At 46.0% G+C, this 15,585-nt stretch overlaps 1 protein-coding gene across 3 annotated transcripts in view; it reads left to right on the top strand.

The window, feature by feature from the left end:
- Positions 1–15,585, top strand: part of hmbsb (hydroxymethylbilane synthase, b) — a 31,379-nt gene that overhangs the window by 7,770 nt on the left and 8,024 nt on the right. For 2 of the 3 annotated variants that reach the window (XM_060847047.1, XM_060847046.1), the window contains exons 3-11: positions 90–162; positions 2,523–2,572; positions 3,547–3,602; positions 5,099–5,176; positions 5,625–5,702; positions 5,873–5,948; positions 7,500–7,613; positions 13,518–13,556; positions 14,107–14,226. In XM_060847047.1, coding sequence (XP_060703030.1) covers positions 90–162; positions 2,523–2,572; positions 3,547–3,602; positions 5,099–5,176; positions 5,625–5,702; positions 5,873–5,948; positions 7,500–7,613; positions 13,518–13,556; positions 14,107–14,226 — 684 coding nt within the window. The remainder of the gene's footprint in view (positions 1–89; positions 163–2,522; positions 2,573–3,546; positions 3,603–5,098; positions 5,177–5,624; positions 5,703–5,872; positions 5,949–7,499; positions 7,614–13,517; positions 13,557–14,106; positions 14,227–15,585) is intronic. The other variant, XM_060847048.1, reaches the window with a different exon arrangement.

The raw sequence follows: 15,585 nt of genomic DNA, 5'->3' as shown, positions 1-15,585 counted from the left end.
TGTCTGTGGGTGTCTGTGTGTGGGTGTGTGAGTGTGTGTGAGAGAGAGAGAGAGAGAAATCTGATTGATCTGGGTTTTGCTTTTCCCAGCTTGCTCGGACTCAGACTGGCTTCGTGACAGACATGCTGAAGCAATGTTATCCAAACACGCAACTTGAAATCAGTAAGTACTGGTTGCTTGGGGAATCAGGGAAAATATCCTGATATGGAGGATACAATAGTTGGGTTGATAATTATGGTTGGAAACCCAGACTGAATGAGGGAAGACTATACATACCTTTCAGGAATTACGTGGTGCTGGAAAAGCACAGCTGGTCAGGCAGCATCCAAGGAGCAGATGAGTCAACGTTTCAAGTAAAAGCTCTTCATCAGGAATGCTTGAAACATCAATTCTCCTGCTCCTCAGATGCTGCCTGATCGGCTGTGCTTTTCCAGCACCACACTCTCCGACTCTGATCTCCAGCATCTGCAGTCCTCACTGTCTCCCTTCATGGATTGTGGACATCACTGTCTAGACCAGCATTTATTACCCATCCCTAACTGGCGAGAGGACTTTGCAGAACCAGCTGTGGGTCTGGAGTCACGGAGGCAGAACGGCTCAGGATGCAGTTTGCTTCCCTAAAGACAAATCAGTTTTTCCAAATTCCAGATTTCAGGAATTGAAATTCCATCACTTGCTATTGTGGGATTGAACACAGGAGACCAGAACGTTGCAGGGTCTCTGGATTAATGGGTCTTGTGATAACACCTCTCGGCTGCTGCCTTCCCTAAGATACTATAAAAGCAACAGTTTAAAAAGGATGAAGGGATCAAATTGACATTTTTTGGTGAGTGGATAAATTAGACCCTAAAACATAAACATAGTATTGAAAACAGCAGAAAGAGGCCTGTTCCTTCACTCATCAAAACTGCTCTGTGCCCCATCTGTTCATTGATGCTTTTGTCCAGCATCAGTCTCAGTCCCAGCTTTAAAAGCTCCAATGGAATCTGCGAATCTATAACCTTTGAGGGGGGGGGGGCGGTTTTCATTTCTGCTATGTGCTCATGTTACTCCTGGGAGGCTGAGTTCTCATTTTAATGTTGTCCCCTTCTTGTTCTGCACATCCCATTGTTGGAAGCGTTTCTTCCTGTTTACCCTATCAAATCTTTTCATCATTTTAATCACCTCAATCTGATCACCTCTGAACTACCATTTATAGAAAATAGAAAACAAATTTATCTGACATGGATTAATATGATAATCCCTTAAGCTCTGACATCACTGGTGAATATACGAGAGACCCTTTCCCAGGCCAGAGTTTTCAAACTAAACATACAAATTTGAGATTAGAGAAGCTAAAGGGAGAGGCTGAATAGGCTGGGGCTGTTTTCTCTGGAGTGTTGGAGGCTGAGGGGCGACCTTATAGTGGCTTATAAAATCTAAGGGGCATGGAGAGGGTAAATAGACAAGGTCTTTTCCCTGGGGTGGGGGAGTCCAGAACTAGAGGGCATAGGTTTAGGGTGAGAGGGGAAAGATTTAAAAGGCACCTAAAGGACAATTTTTTCAAAGGATGGTGCGTGTATGGAATGAGCTGCGTGAGGAAGTGGTGGGGGCTGGTACAATTACAGCATTTAAAAGGCAGCTGAATGGGTATACGAATAGGAAGGGTTTAGAGGGATATGGGCCAAGTGCTGGCACATGGCACTAGATTAGTTTAGGATATCTGGTCAGCATGGCCGAGCTGGACCGAAGGGTGTGTTCCCGTGCCGTACAGCTCTATGACTCTTAAGTGCAGAGAAGGCAGTATTTGACTTGTTCGATGGCCAGCATGGTATCATGGACTAAAGAGCCTGTTCCTGGGTGACTGTGTACCTAATTTGCACTGGATTGATTAAGCTGCAGAATAGCAAACCCAGGGGATGCTGAAAGAGGAAAGTGTTACAAATTTTAAGAAGCTACAGGGTCAATGTTTGATGAATGGGCTATTACAGGACAGAAAAATAAAACAGGAGTGTGTGACCTGTCTGATTGAGGTAATTGGACCTCACAGCTGAGAGCAGGAATGGGTGGTGAGGTTGGTTTAATACATTTTGTGATGCTCTGTGGGTGGCAGTCTGGAGGGTTCTTGCTTTGCCTCACAAATTGGAGAAATTTTATAATTTTTCTGGAATTGGCCTATGGATATTTTTGACCTTGTGTTGAAGTTAGGCTGACCAGGGTCCAGCCTGAGCCGGGGAGATTGACCGGGGTCCGGGTGGTAGGGATTGGCCCATATTGTGGTTGTGGTACTGCTGACTGGGTGGGGTGAGATGGGACATAATCGCCCAGGGCTGTGCAGGGATAATGACCCAGGGTGGGGGAAGTGGGGGTGTACCCAACCAGGGTACAGAGGCTGGGTAGAGGGTCTGTCCGTCAGCTCGGGAGGGATCTGCAATCAGGAGATGGCATTGCTACACCCACCAGGTCAGATGGATGTGAGCTTGGTGTTTTCCCTAAACTGATGCTGAATACCCTGGAATAATACTTTTTTTTTATCAATGCAGTTGCTATGACAACCACTGGGGACAAAATTTTGGATACAGCGCTCTCAAAGGTATCTCTTATTTTCTTTCATTATGCAATTTTGTAAATTGCTGTAAAATGGTGTCTGTCATGCAATTATCCTTGAATTCAGCCCTTTAAATGGGGCAGTGTAGAGAAAGCCTTACACCGTACCTAACTCTATGCTGACCCTGTCCTGGGAGTGTTAGATGTGGACAGTGTTGAGGTAGCTTTACTTTGTTTAAAAGAGTAAAGGCAGCTTTACTTTAAGATTGGAAGAGTAGACGGTGCTTTACTCTGCATTGAATGCCATGCTGTCCTTGTCCTGGGGGTGGTTCCTTTCAGCACTCTTGAGGGATGTTTATTTCTGTTTAAGAGCAGAGGGAGTTTTACTCTGTGTTTGAACCAGTGCTGTTATTGTCCTGGCAGTGTTTGATGGGGCCGGAGTCCAGGGAACTTTACTTCGAGCTTACTTTTAGTTTAAAAGGTTAGAGTGTGTTTGGGAATAGTGTCAAGGAAGTTTTACTTCCAGTTTAAAAGAGTAGAGGAGGCTTGACTTTGATTCAAAGCCTGTGCTGTACCTGTCCTGGGATTGCTTGAAGGGGGGAATGGGGAGAGAGTTCTCTTTTTAGTTTAAAAGAGGAGAAGGAGCTTTACTCTGTGTCTAACCCTGTTCTGTACCTTGTGTAAGAATGTTTGTTATTGACAAACTATGCTTTCAGTGGAGCATTTTTCAATTTTGTAACTTCAAATGTAGACACTAAAATATTTTGTAATTAGCTGATTTCCATAAAGATAACAAAGACAACTAAATGTGTGTCAGTTTTAAGGTAATCTGATTCCCGTCCACCCCATTTCACATCTACTCTCCGTAGTGTCAGGTGGACTTATTTTAGGTTCTTCAGTATGTTGTGGGTCTCTGTCCATACATCACTGCTATAAGGTGAGTGAGGAGCAGGAGTAGGGGAGAGATATACATGCACCAGGTTGACATCATTAACCCAGGTTTTGATTTCTCTCTGTTAGATTGGAGAGAAGAGCCTGTTCACAAAGGAGCTGGAAACTGCATTGGAGAAAAATGAGTATGAATTCCTGGGTGTTTATCTATCTGTCATTCACAATGCTGTTGATTTTATATTGGGAGTCGTGCTTTGTAAAATATTTCCTCTTGGCTGTTATTTAATATGATTGTCAGCTGCTTCACCGTGGGGAACACCCTTGTCTGGCAGCCACAAGATTGAGTTCCATTCCACAGACTTGAGCACACACTGATGCTGCAGGGAGAGTGGCACGGGTGCCAGCCTTTGGATGAGATAGTGGAGTAAGGGCTTGGCTGTCCCCTCAAACAGATAGCCTGACAGCTGGACAGGCCTGGGGAGTCTCCACAGTGTTAATACGGGGTAAGAGGGAAAACAATCTCAGCTCATCCTGAGTCCCTAAGGACTTCAAAGCACTTCATTATCTATACCATCATTATTATAACGTAAGAGATAGTGTGGACTGCACATACTTGAGAAGTCAGTGTCGATTACGTCTGGTGCCGGAAAACTCACGTCAAGTCAGGCAGCATCTGAGGAGCAAGAGGTTGATGTGTTGGGCATAAGCTCTTCATCAGGAATGGTGAAGGGTCAAGCTCCTCAGATACTGCCTGACTTGATCTGCTTTTTCCAGCACTATACTTTACCGACTCTTATTGTAACGTAAGAAAGGCAGCAACCAAATTTACACAGCAAGATCCCACAAACTGCATGGTAATGATTGTAATATATTTTGGTGATGTTGCTGTTCTCTGAAATAGTACGACGGCACCATTTTCACCCATCCAGAGGGCAAATGAGTTCTTGCCTTTATTGCTTTTGAAAGTGGGTGCCACATCTGACTATTTTAAAAAATAATCCATGCCCTAGGAACGGCACTGAAATGCTAGCCTGAGTTATGTGCTCGAATCTCGAGAGGACGCAAACTATTTCCTAGTTTACTTTTACTCCTTTAGCCAGTTTTAAAAAGTTGTTACTCTGGAGGGCATGCAGCAAAGGCTTGCCAGATTGATTTCTGATGTATGAAGAGAAACTGGATTGATTAGGATATACAGGTACACAATCCTTTATCCGAAATTCCAAAATCCGAAAAGTTCTGAAATCTGAAATGTTTTTGTGGAGTGTGGAGCATCATTTTGGCGGCAAACACGTGACCCAACTCCACACCCAGTGGAACCACGTTACTGAGATGTGACACGGCGGCGTGGCTCAGCACTGGCAGGTGAAAATTGTGTCTTACTCCCAAGTGCGAGTGCAGTTGGGTAATATGTTTTTTTATTTCACTGAGAAAATGTCATTTATTCCGAAATCTAAAAAAATTCCAAAATCGGAAAAACAGCTGGCTCACGGATTTCAGATAAAGGGTTCTGTACCTGTACTCACTGGAGGTTAGAAGAATGAGGGAGGATTCTCAAACCTATAAAATTCTGGCGGGACTAGACTTCGTAAATGGAGGAAGGATGTTCCTGATTACTTTACCTTTGGTTCTGTCGTCTTAACTGTTTTACTGCTGCACTTCACATGCAATTGCTGTCTTGCAGAGTTGACCTGGTAGTTCACTCTCTAAAAGATCTGCCAACTACACTCCCTCCAGGGTTTACAATTGGAGCCATCTGCAAGTGAGTGTTTTCAGATAAGAATGTTAGTGAGGGTTTATACAAGTTATTTTCTTTGTCAAAACAAGCCTCCAGAGTCCAGCTGAATGTTACACTGTATCTAATCTCATGCTGTATCGTACCTGGGGGTGGGGAGTGTTTGATGGGGTTGGTGTACTTCTGAATCTAAATCTGAAGTCGGTTGTGAGGAGAGTCCCTTCAGTTTATACAGCTGATATTGAGATGCTAAAGAAGTGTCCATCTTTACAGAGCTTAACATTTCATAGTTGTCTCACTCAATAGCAATTCTCTTTGGACATATTGTCCCCTTTTCATTTTCCCCTTTCCAATAACCAGCGAGTGCTGACTGGGACTTTCCCCAAGCAGTGAAACTGCTATTGTCATTGCAAATAAACTACAGACAGTGTGCAGAGATGAGCTTTGATTTGTATTCTCAACTGTCTTGTTGCAGACGTGAAATTCCCTTTGATGCTGTTGTTCTGCACCCGAGCCATGCAGATAAATCCCTGGACACTCTGCCGGGGAGAAGGTGAGCTACTGAGCCAGCTGTGTGCTTTATTGTGGAATAACTAATCTTACAGGACTGCAGAAAAAGCCAACTCTCATTTTGGAATTGTTGGATGAGATTTCTTACATTCCAGGGAAGGTGTTGGTTTTGAGTGCAATGTTCTCATCTCCCTCTCTCTGGTCTGTTTACAGTATAGTGGGAACTAGTTCCCTACGACGAGCTGCGCAGCTAAGACGGAGATTTCCTCACCTGGAATTCAAGGATATTGTATCCTTTATTGCTTTTCAAAGCTCCTTACACAGAACTTTATAAATATGTAACAGAGAAAGCCATTAGTCAATAGTGCCTGTGTCTGCTTTCTACTTGTGTACATAGAAATTAGAAACAGGAGTCAGCCATTCAGTCCCTCGAACCTGTTTCTCAATAAGATCGCGGCTGCTCTCTCCACAGGCACTTCGATTTTTAAAAAAATGGTTTTGTTGAAGTGTCAATATATAATTTTCTTGAAGTACATCTAAAATACAACCCAGCAGCAGGCCACTTGGTCCAGCTCGTTTATGCTGGTATTTGTATTCCACCAGGCTCCTTTTTCCCATTGTCATCCTTTATTTTTGTTCTTTATTTCAACAGATCTTTCTCTTCCTCGATTACTCCTTTAGTTTCCTTTCTATCTATTTGTGTCAACTTCTCTCTCTCTCTCAGCCTTTTTAAAGAAAAATGTCCCAATGTATTCAACTTTCTGATAGGTAACTTTTTCATTCTTAAATCTTGTTTGCACTTCTCAAGTGTTTCTTCATGTTCTTTTTAGTAATATAGAGATGAGAGCTGTGCCTGTACCTTGTAGCCTGACCACAGTGCTATGTCAGCCGTTGTCATGGTTACTCATTATTACATTAGATTAGATTCCCTACAGTGTGGAAACAGGTCCTTTGGTCCTTCAGTCCAGTGACCCTCCGAAGAGTAACTCACCCAGACCCATTTTCCCTCTGACTAATGCACCATAACAACTATGGGCAATTTAACATTGCCAATTCACCTGACCTGCACATCTTTGGAATGTGGAAGGAAACCGGACCACCTGGGGGAAACCCACACAGACACGGGGAGAATGTGCAAACTCACGCAGATAGTTGCCTACAGCTAGAATCGAACCTGGGACCCTGGCGCTGTGAGGCAGCAGTGCTAACTACTGAGCCACCGTGCCTCCCCAATATACAATAGTCAGTATCCAAAATGTGTTATCATCAACCAGATACCGCTTGGGCACGTTGTTTGGAGCCAATGAATACAGACTGGGATCACTGAGCACAGTTTAAGAATAGGACCAGTCTCCGTACAGTAGCCATCTCTATGGTGTAAAACCATCTAATTCTGCACTTACTGCTAGGATAGCATCTAGAGAATCAGTGATCTTGGTTCATGAAAAAGCAATCTCCTCATCTTTAAATTGAAAATGGAGTTCCGGTTTGCTGCTGTTTGGGATAGGTTCCAGTGGGCATGCAGCTTATCGATAGCAGGGTATGTTTGTTCCTGAAGGAACTTGCCCATCCTGTTACTGGAGTCAGTGTGAAATTGGGCAGAGGTGGGTACTGCAGATGCTGGAGATTAGAGTCAAGATTAGTGTGGTGCTGGAAAAACACAGCAGGTCAGGTAGTATCCGAGGAGCAAAAGCCCTTCATCTCTCTACATGCCTACCTTGAAGTCCTTCTCCTCTCACTGTGAAACTGGTTTGAACTGATGTTGGTACCAGTATCTGCCTGGTGTCAGGAGTGGTTTGGTACTGGTTCCTGGGTCTTTCTTTAACAGCTTTGATCGCAGCGAGGCAATTTGAATACTCGGTTAAAGAAGCTTGATGAGAAAAATGATTACAGTGCTATTGTACTAGCAGCAGCTGGACTGCGAAGAATGGGATGGGAGAATCGGATCAGTCAGGTATGACTCTTAATAACCTGTTTCATAATGTCATGTGCATTTCCAAACCCTAAGGATTTCTGTAACAGTCAGTCATTGAATGCAGGCTTCACTGCTTTGGTCAGCATTTATTGTCCATCCCTAACTGTCCATTGAGAAGATGATGAGTTCTATAGGGATACAGTGGCCTAGTGGAAATGTCACGAGACTATTCACCTGGAGAGCAGGAAAATCGATGTTTTGGGCCAGAGCCCTCCTTCGGATGCTGCCTGACCTCCTGGGCTTTTCCAGCACCACACTCTCAACTCTGATCTCCAGCATCTGCAAACCCCACTGTCTCCTATTCATCCGGAGATGTAGGGTAATGTCCTGGGCAGCCCATCACAGCAGATGGTGGAATTTGAATTCAGTAAAAATCTGGAATTAAGAATCTAATGATGACCATGAATCTATTGTTGATTGTTGGAAAAGCCCATCTGGTTCACTCATGTCCTTTAGGGAAGGAAAGGGCCATCCTTACGTAGGCTGGCCTACATAGAACAATATGGCGCAGAACAGGCCCTTCAACCCTCAATGTTGTGCCGACCTGTGAACTAATCTAAGCCCATCCCAGTACACTATCCCATCATCATCCATGTGCTTATCCTAGGATTGTTTAAATCTCCCTAATGTGGCTGAGTTAAACTACGTTGGCAGCCTTACCACTCTCTAAGTAAAGAACCTGACATCTGTCTTAAATCTATCCCCCTCGTGCAACCTGACATCGTCATCCTAGGAAAAAGACTCTCACTGTGTACCTTATCTAATTTTCTGATCATCTTGTATGTCTCTATTAAATCCCCTCTTAGCCACCTTCTCTTCAATGAGAACAGACCCAAGTCCCTCAGCCTTTCCTCATAAGACCTTCCCTCCAGACCAGGCAACATCCTAGTAAATCTCCTCTGAACCTTTTCCAATGCTTCCAATAGGGCGACCAGAACTGTACACAATATTCCAAGTGTGGCTGCACTAGCGTTTTGAATAGTTGCAGTGTGACATTACAGCTGCAGAACTCGATCCTTCTAACACACCGTATGCCGCCTTAACAGCCCTATCAATCTGAGTAGCAACGTTCAGGGATCACTCTGCACATCCACACTACCAAGAATTTTTCCATTTACCCAGTATTCTACTTTCCTGTTATTCTTCCCAAAGTGGATCACCTCACGATTATCTGCATTGAACTCCATTTGTCACCTCTCAGCCCAATTCTGTAGTTTATCCAAGTCCCCCTGCAACCTGCAACATTCTTCCACACTCCCCTACTCCACCGACTTCACTGTCGTTTGCAAATTTACTAACTCATCCACCTATGCCTGCATCTAAGTCATTGATAAAAATGACAAACAGCAGTGGTCCCAAAACAGATCCTTGTGACACACCACTAGTAGGAGAAAGTGAGGTCTGCAGATGCTGGAATGTGGAGCTGAAAATGTGTTGCTGGAAAAGTGCAGCAGGTCAGGCAGCATCCAAGGAACAGGAGATTCTACGTTTCGGGCATAAGCCCTTCTTCAGGAATTCTGAAGCATTCCTGAAGAAGGGCTTATGCCAGGAACGTCGGATCTCCTGTTCCTTGGATGCTGCCTGGCCTGCTGCGCTTTTCCAGCAACACATTTTCAGCACACCACTAGTAACCGGACTCCAAGCTGAATATTTTCCATCAACCACCACTCGCTGCCTTCTTACAGAAAGCCAGTTTCTAATCCAAACTGCTAAATCACCCTCAATCCCATGCCTTTGCATTTTCTCCAACAGCCTACCATGTGGAACCTTATTAAAGGCTTTATGGAAGTCCATGTACACCACATCAACTGCCCTACCCTCATCCATATGCTTGGTCACCTTCTCAAAAAACTCAGATTTGTGAAACATGACCTGCCCTTGACGAAACCATGTTGACTATCTACAATCAAATTGTTGCTTGCTAGATGATTATAAATCCTATCTCTCATAATCCTTTCCAAAATCTTCCCTACAACAGACATAAGGATCACTGGTTTATAATTACCTGGGTCATCTCTACTGCCTTTCTTGAAAAAGGGCACAGCACTTGCAATCCTCCAGTGCTCTGGTACTAAATCTGTAGACAATGACGACTCAAAGATCAAAGCCAAAGGCTCTAATTCCACCTCCCTAGCTTCCCAGAGACTCCTTGGATAAATCCCATCCGGGAGAAAGTGAGGACTGCAGATGCTGGAGATAGAGCTGAAAAATGTGTTGCTGGAAAAGCGCAACAGGTCAGGCAGCATCCAAGGAGCAGGAGAATCGGTGTTTCGGGCATAAGTCCTTCTTCAGAATGAGGAGGGTGTGCCAAGCAGGCTAAGATAAGAGGTAGGGAGGAGGGACTTGGGGGAGGGGTGTTGGGAATGCGATAGGTGGAAGGAGGTTAAGGTGAGGGTGATAGGCCGGAGAGGGGGCGGGGGCGGAGAGGTCGGGATGAAGATTGCAGGTTAGGAAGGTGGTGCTGAGTTCGAGGGTTGGGACTGAGACGGCGGGGTAGGGAAATGAGAAAGCTGGAGAAATCTGAGTTCATCCCTTGTGGTTGGCGGGTTCCTAGGCGGAAGATGAGGCACTCTTCCTCCAGGCGTCGTGTTGTCATGGTCTGGCGATGGAGGAGTCCAAGGACCTGCATGTTCTTGGTGGAGTGGGAGGGGGAGTTGAAGTGTTGAGCCACGGGGTGGTTGGGTTGGTTGGTCCGGGTGTCCCAGAGGTGTTCTCTGAAATGTTCCGCAAGTAGGCGGCCTGTCTCCCTAATATAGAGGAGGCCACATCGGGTGCAGCGGATGCAGTAAATGATGTGTGTGGAGGTACAGGTGAATTTGTGATGGATATGGAAGGATCACTTAGGGCCTTGGAGGGGAGTGAGGGGAGAGGTGTGGGCGCAAGTTTTGCATTTCTTGCAGTTGCAGGGGAAAGGTGCTGGGAGTGGAGGTTGGGTTGGTGGAGCGTGTGGACCTGACGAGGGAGTCGTGGAGGGAGTGGTCTTTCTGGAACGCTGATAGGGGCAGGGAGGGAAATATATCCTTGGTGGTGGGGTCCGTTTGGAGGTGGCGGAAATAACAAAGAATGATATGATGTATCTGGAGGTTGGTGGGGTGGGAGGTGAGGACCAGTGGGGTTCTGTCCTAGTGGCGATTGGAGGGGCGGGGCTCAAGGGCGGAGGAGCGGGAAGTGGAGGAGATGCAATGAAGAGCATCGTCAACCATGTCTGGGGGGAATCTGCGGTCCTTGAAGAAGGAGGCCATCTGGGCTGTACGGTATTGGAACTGGTCCTCCTGGGAGCAGATGTGGCGGAGGCGAAGGAATTGGGAATTTGGGAAGGTGTTTTTACAGGGGGCAGGGTGGGAGGAGGTGTAATCTAGATAGCTGTGGGAGTCGGTCGGTTTATAGTGAATGTCCATGTTGAGTCGGTCACCCGAGATAGAAATGGAGAGGTCTAGGAAGGGGAGGGAGGAGTCTGAGACTGTCCAGGTGAATTTGAGGTCAAGCTGGAAAGTGTTAGTAAAGTGGATGAACTGTTCAACCTCCTCGTGGGAGCACGAGGCAGCGCCGATACAGTCATCGATGTAGCGGAGGAAAAGGTGGGGGGTGGTGCCAGTGTAGCTGCGGAAGATGGACTGTTCCACATATCCGATGAAGAGACAGGCATAGCTGGGGCCCATGCGGGTGCCCATGGCAACTCCTTTGGTTTGGAGGAAGTGGGAGGATTGGAAAGAGAAGTTGTTCAGAGTGAGGACCAGTTCAGTCAGTCGAAGGAGGGTGTCAGTGAAAGGGTACTGGTTGGTGCGGCGGGAAAGGAAGAAGTGGAGGGCTTTGAGACCTTCGTGATGGGGGATGGAGGTGTACAGGGACTGGATGTCCATCGTGAAGATAAGGCGTTGGGGGCCGTGGAAGCGAAAATCATGGAGGAGGTGGAGGACATGGGTGGTGTCCCGAACGTAGGTGGGGATTTCTTGGACTAAGGGGGACAGGACTGCATCGAGGTATTGGGAGATGAGTTCGCTGGGGCAGAAGCAGGCTGGGACAATGGGTCGACCGGGGCAGTCAGGTTTGTGGATTTTAGGCAGGAGCTGGAAACGGGCGGTGCGGGGTTGTGGGACTATGAGGTTGGAGGCGGAGGATGGGAGATCCCCTGAGGTGATGAGGTTATGGATGGCCTGGGAGATGGTGGTTTGGTGGTGGGAGGTGGGGTCATAGTCAAGGGAGCAGTAGGAGGAGGTGTCCGCGAGCTGGCGTTTAGCCTCAGCGGTGTAAAGATTGGTGCGCCAAACTACCACCGTGCCTCCCTTGTCTGCCGGTTTGATGGTGAGGTTGAGGTTGGAGCGGAGGGAGTGGAGGGCTGTATGTTGCGAGGGTGAGAGGTTGGAGTGGGTGAGAGGGGTGGACAGGTTGAGGCGGTTAATGTCGCGGCGGCAGTTGGCTATGAAGAGATTGACGGCGGGTAAGAGGCCAGCACGGGGTATCCAGGTGGATGGGGTGTGTTGGAGGCGGGAGAAGGGGTCGGCAGAGGGTGGGCGAGAATCCTGGCTGAAGAAGTAGGCAGCAAAAAAATTGTTTGATGTCTCGTCGCGTGTTGAACTCGTTAATCCGGGAGCGTAGGGGGATGAAGGTGAGACCTTTGCTGGGAGCTAGGACCGTTTCTGCTGTCGCCGCATCCACTTCCGCCCCCAGTGACGTCACTCACCTGCACAATGACCACGCTGCATGCGACTCCGCCCCCACGCCCCCGTCCCCACTCCCAGCTCCAGCCCCACACCAGGTCCTAGCTCCCAGCCCTACCATATTTTCACCATCCCTCCAGACTTTTAAACTGTCCTCTGGGCAATTAAGGATGGACAATGCTAGCCTAGCCAATAATGCTCGCAGTCTGTTAATTAATTTTACAAAGCTGCCTTCTTGAACTGTGGCATGCCTTGGGGGTTTAGGGACATCTACAATCCTGTTAAGGAGGGATTTCCAGGAAATTGACCCAGATCGTGAAGGACGGGTCATTTATTTCCAGGTCAGGATTGTGAGTGGCTTGGAGAGGAACTTGCATGGGGTGGTGTGCTCATGCTGCCCTTGTCTTTTAGTTGGTCATGTTTGTAGGTACTGTCCTGGTGAGTAGCTGCAGTGCACACAACAGTGACACACTGCTGCCATTGTGCATTGTGGTAGAGGGGTGGATGTTGAAGGTGGTGAATTGAGTTCCAGTTAACCCAAGGGATGATGATAAAACCTTGTGATAAAGTTGTGGATAATTTTCTTTCACCACTATTTCCTGTTTCTATGCCCCAAGAGCACCATCGCAGCTTGGTTCAGTGATGCATTTGTCCATGTTTCTGGTGCCAGAGTAATGCCCAGACTGAAACATGCCAAGAGCAAGTGTAAGTTAGTGAACAGTATCCACATTTTGACACAGACAAGGGATATACGCATCCATGACAAAGCATTGCAGAGCCCGTGGGTTCTCAGGTGAAGCTCAGCAGAAGCTGTGGCATGACCTGGATTTGCGATGGAGCGTTGTTATCAGGTTAACAACTGGAAGCTTCAGTGTGTGGAACTATCAGGTTTAATGCTGGACAGGTGACTTTGTAATGTGTCAAGTGGCCTTTATGAGCAGCTAGCTCTGTCCACACAGACCTACAACACAAGAGTAGTTTCCATTCTAAAGTTGACGTTTTTTCTGCTTGGTGAACGAGTAGAGGTTAGTTTCTGATGTTGGAATACTGATGCCTCTCCAACTGCAAACAACAAGCAAGTTCAGTTGTCATTGTTTTATTGTCCACAGTGGGTTACTGACTATTCTCCTGCTTAGACAGAAAGTAGGAAGTGAGATACTTACTGAGCTACCAGATGCTCTTACTTTCGGTAAACAGCAGTTAAATTGATTGTATTTTTCTGCAGATTCTACAGCCTGAAGATTGTATGTATGCTGTGGGTCAGGTATGTGAGCATTATACAACTTCTGCACAGTTAGTACAGACAGGGCATTGTGATCTTAACCCCCACTTGTGTCCACTTTATAACCATGGGTCAAACTCTCACAATCACTGTGGCATCATCAGAATGCTGCATCATCAGTGCTTGGAAAGAGAAAAACAGGTTTTTCATTCATGGGGTGTAGCTGTTGCATATATTACCCATCCCTAATTTCCTTTTGGATGATTCAATGTTCAGAGTTACCTTTTTATCAAACTTCCAACAGTCAAACTGCTGCAATAAGGAATCTGTAGCAGGAAGCTTCAGTTTATTTTCCCTGATGTTGACTAACCTGTTTGCTCAGAAATGTGTAAATTGCGCCTGAGAGCTCCTGTTTGCAAAGTGGATATTTGTGAATTTTAACCCTTTTCTGTGTTCAATAAAGTGATGAGACAAGTAGAATATAGAAGTGTCTTTTTGTTGTGTGTTAATTTTCCTGGCTGTTGTGTACAAAGCATGTTAAACTCTCCAGCTGTGATTTAATGTGTGTGTGTGTTTTGCTGTTTGGTTTCAGGGTGCCTTAGGTGTAGAAGTGAGAATGAATGACACTGCTGTCCTGGACATGGTTTCTGCTCTCAATGACACTGAAACGGTCCTGCGCTGTATTGCTGAGCGTTCCTTCATGAAGCACCTGGTACAGTGAAAACTAGCTTAAACTTGGTGCTATACTCGTTTAGTTGCCTGGATCTTGGTTGCTATATGTTTAGCCATTGGTGAGAAAGTTACAAATAATTGGCTATCAAATCAGAAAATGCTGGAAAAGCAATGAAAGGTCAGTCAACAGACTGAAAGAGAAAGGCAGATTAACGTATCATAACCCCTGAACAGAAAATGTTAGCCTGTACTCTGTGAACTCCCAGTTTTACCTCAGAAGAATTCATAAAGAATTCTTGTTTCATCCTCTGAAAGAGTATTGATCCTCTGTCAGTAGTCCACACCCTGGAACTGCACAGACTCTGTCCACACCTTAGCTCACCATTTGAATCAAAGCAGAAGCAGCTAGGCTACTCCACAACCTGCCACGTTGACGTCGGACTGGTTTATTCCAGAAATAGAACTGGAACCAAGCCATGTCTGCTTGGTTAGGATTATATTCACTGGAGTTTAGAAGAATGAATCTAATAGTAATCTATAAAATTCTACCAGGATTAGACAGGGAGAATGCAGGAAACATGTTCCCAATGACTGGGAAGTCCAGAATGAGGAGTTCATCATCGAAAACAGGGATTCCGCCATTTCTGACTGAGCTGAGAAGTTTCCTCACCCAGGGAGTGGGGAGCCTGTGGAATTCTGTCACAGAAAGTGGCTGAAGCTAAAACATTAAGTGCTTTCAAGAAGGAGTTAAATATAGTTAGTCATACAGTACGGATACAGACCCTCCGGTCCAACTCGTCCATGCTGACCTGACATCCAAATCTGACCCAGTCCCATTTGGCCCATGTCCCTTCCTATTCATATACCCAGTCAGATGCCTCTTAACTATTGTAATTGTACCCCTTCCTCTGGCACCTCATTTCATGCGCACACCACCCTTTGTGTGAAAACGTTATCCCTCAGGTCCTTTTTAAAATATTTTCCTTCTCACCTTAAACATATACCCTCTAGTTTTGGATGATCTCACCCCAACAAAAAGACCATGGCTATTCACCCTATCCATACCCCTCGTGGTTTTATGAATCTCTTATCACCTCAGCCGCTGATGAGAAAAGAATAGTCCCCGCCTATTCAGCCTCTCCCTATAACTTAAAACCCTCCAATCCCAGCAACATTCTTGTAAGTTTTTTCTGCATCATCTCAAGTTTGACCGCATCCTTCTTTTAGAACGGTGACCAGAATTGTATTCTGTATTCCGAAGGTGGCCTTAGCAACAGCCTTAGTTACAAATCAAGCAACACCAGGTTATAGTCCAACAGATTTAATTGTCAGCACTAGCTTTCGGAGCGCTGCTCCTTCACCAGGTGGTTGTGGATGTTCCCAACATCCTGTACAGCTG

This window comes from Hemiscyllium ocellatum, chromosome 29 (genome assembly GCF_020745735.1).
Source record: "Hemiscyllium ocellatum isolate sHemOce1 chromosome 29, sHemOce1.pat.X.cur, whole genome shotgun sequence".
Classification (NCBI taxonomy): Eukaryota; Metazoa; Chordata; class Chondrichthyes; order Orectolobiformes; family Hemiscylliidae; genus Hemiscyllium; species Hemiscyllium ocellatum.
The sequence above is the reverse complement of the archived record's forward strand: the minus strand, read 5'-3'. Positions and strand labels throughout refer to the sequence as shown.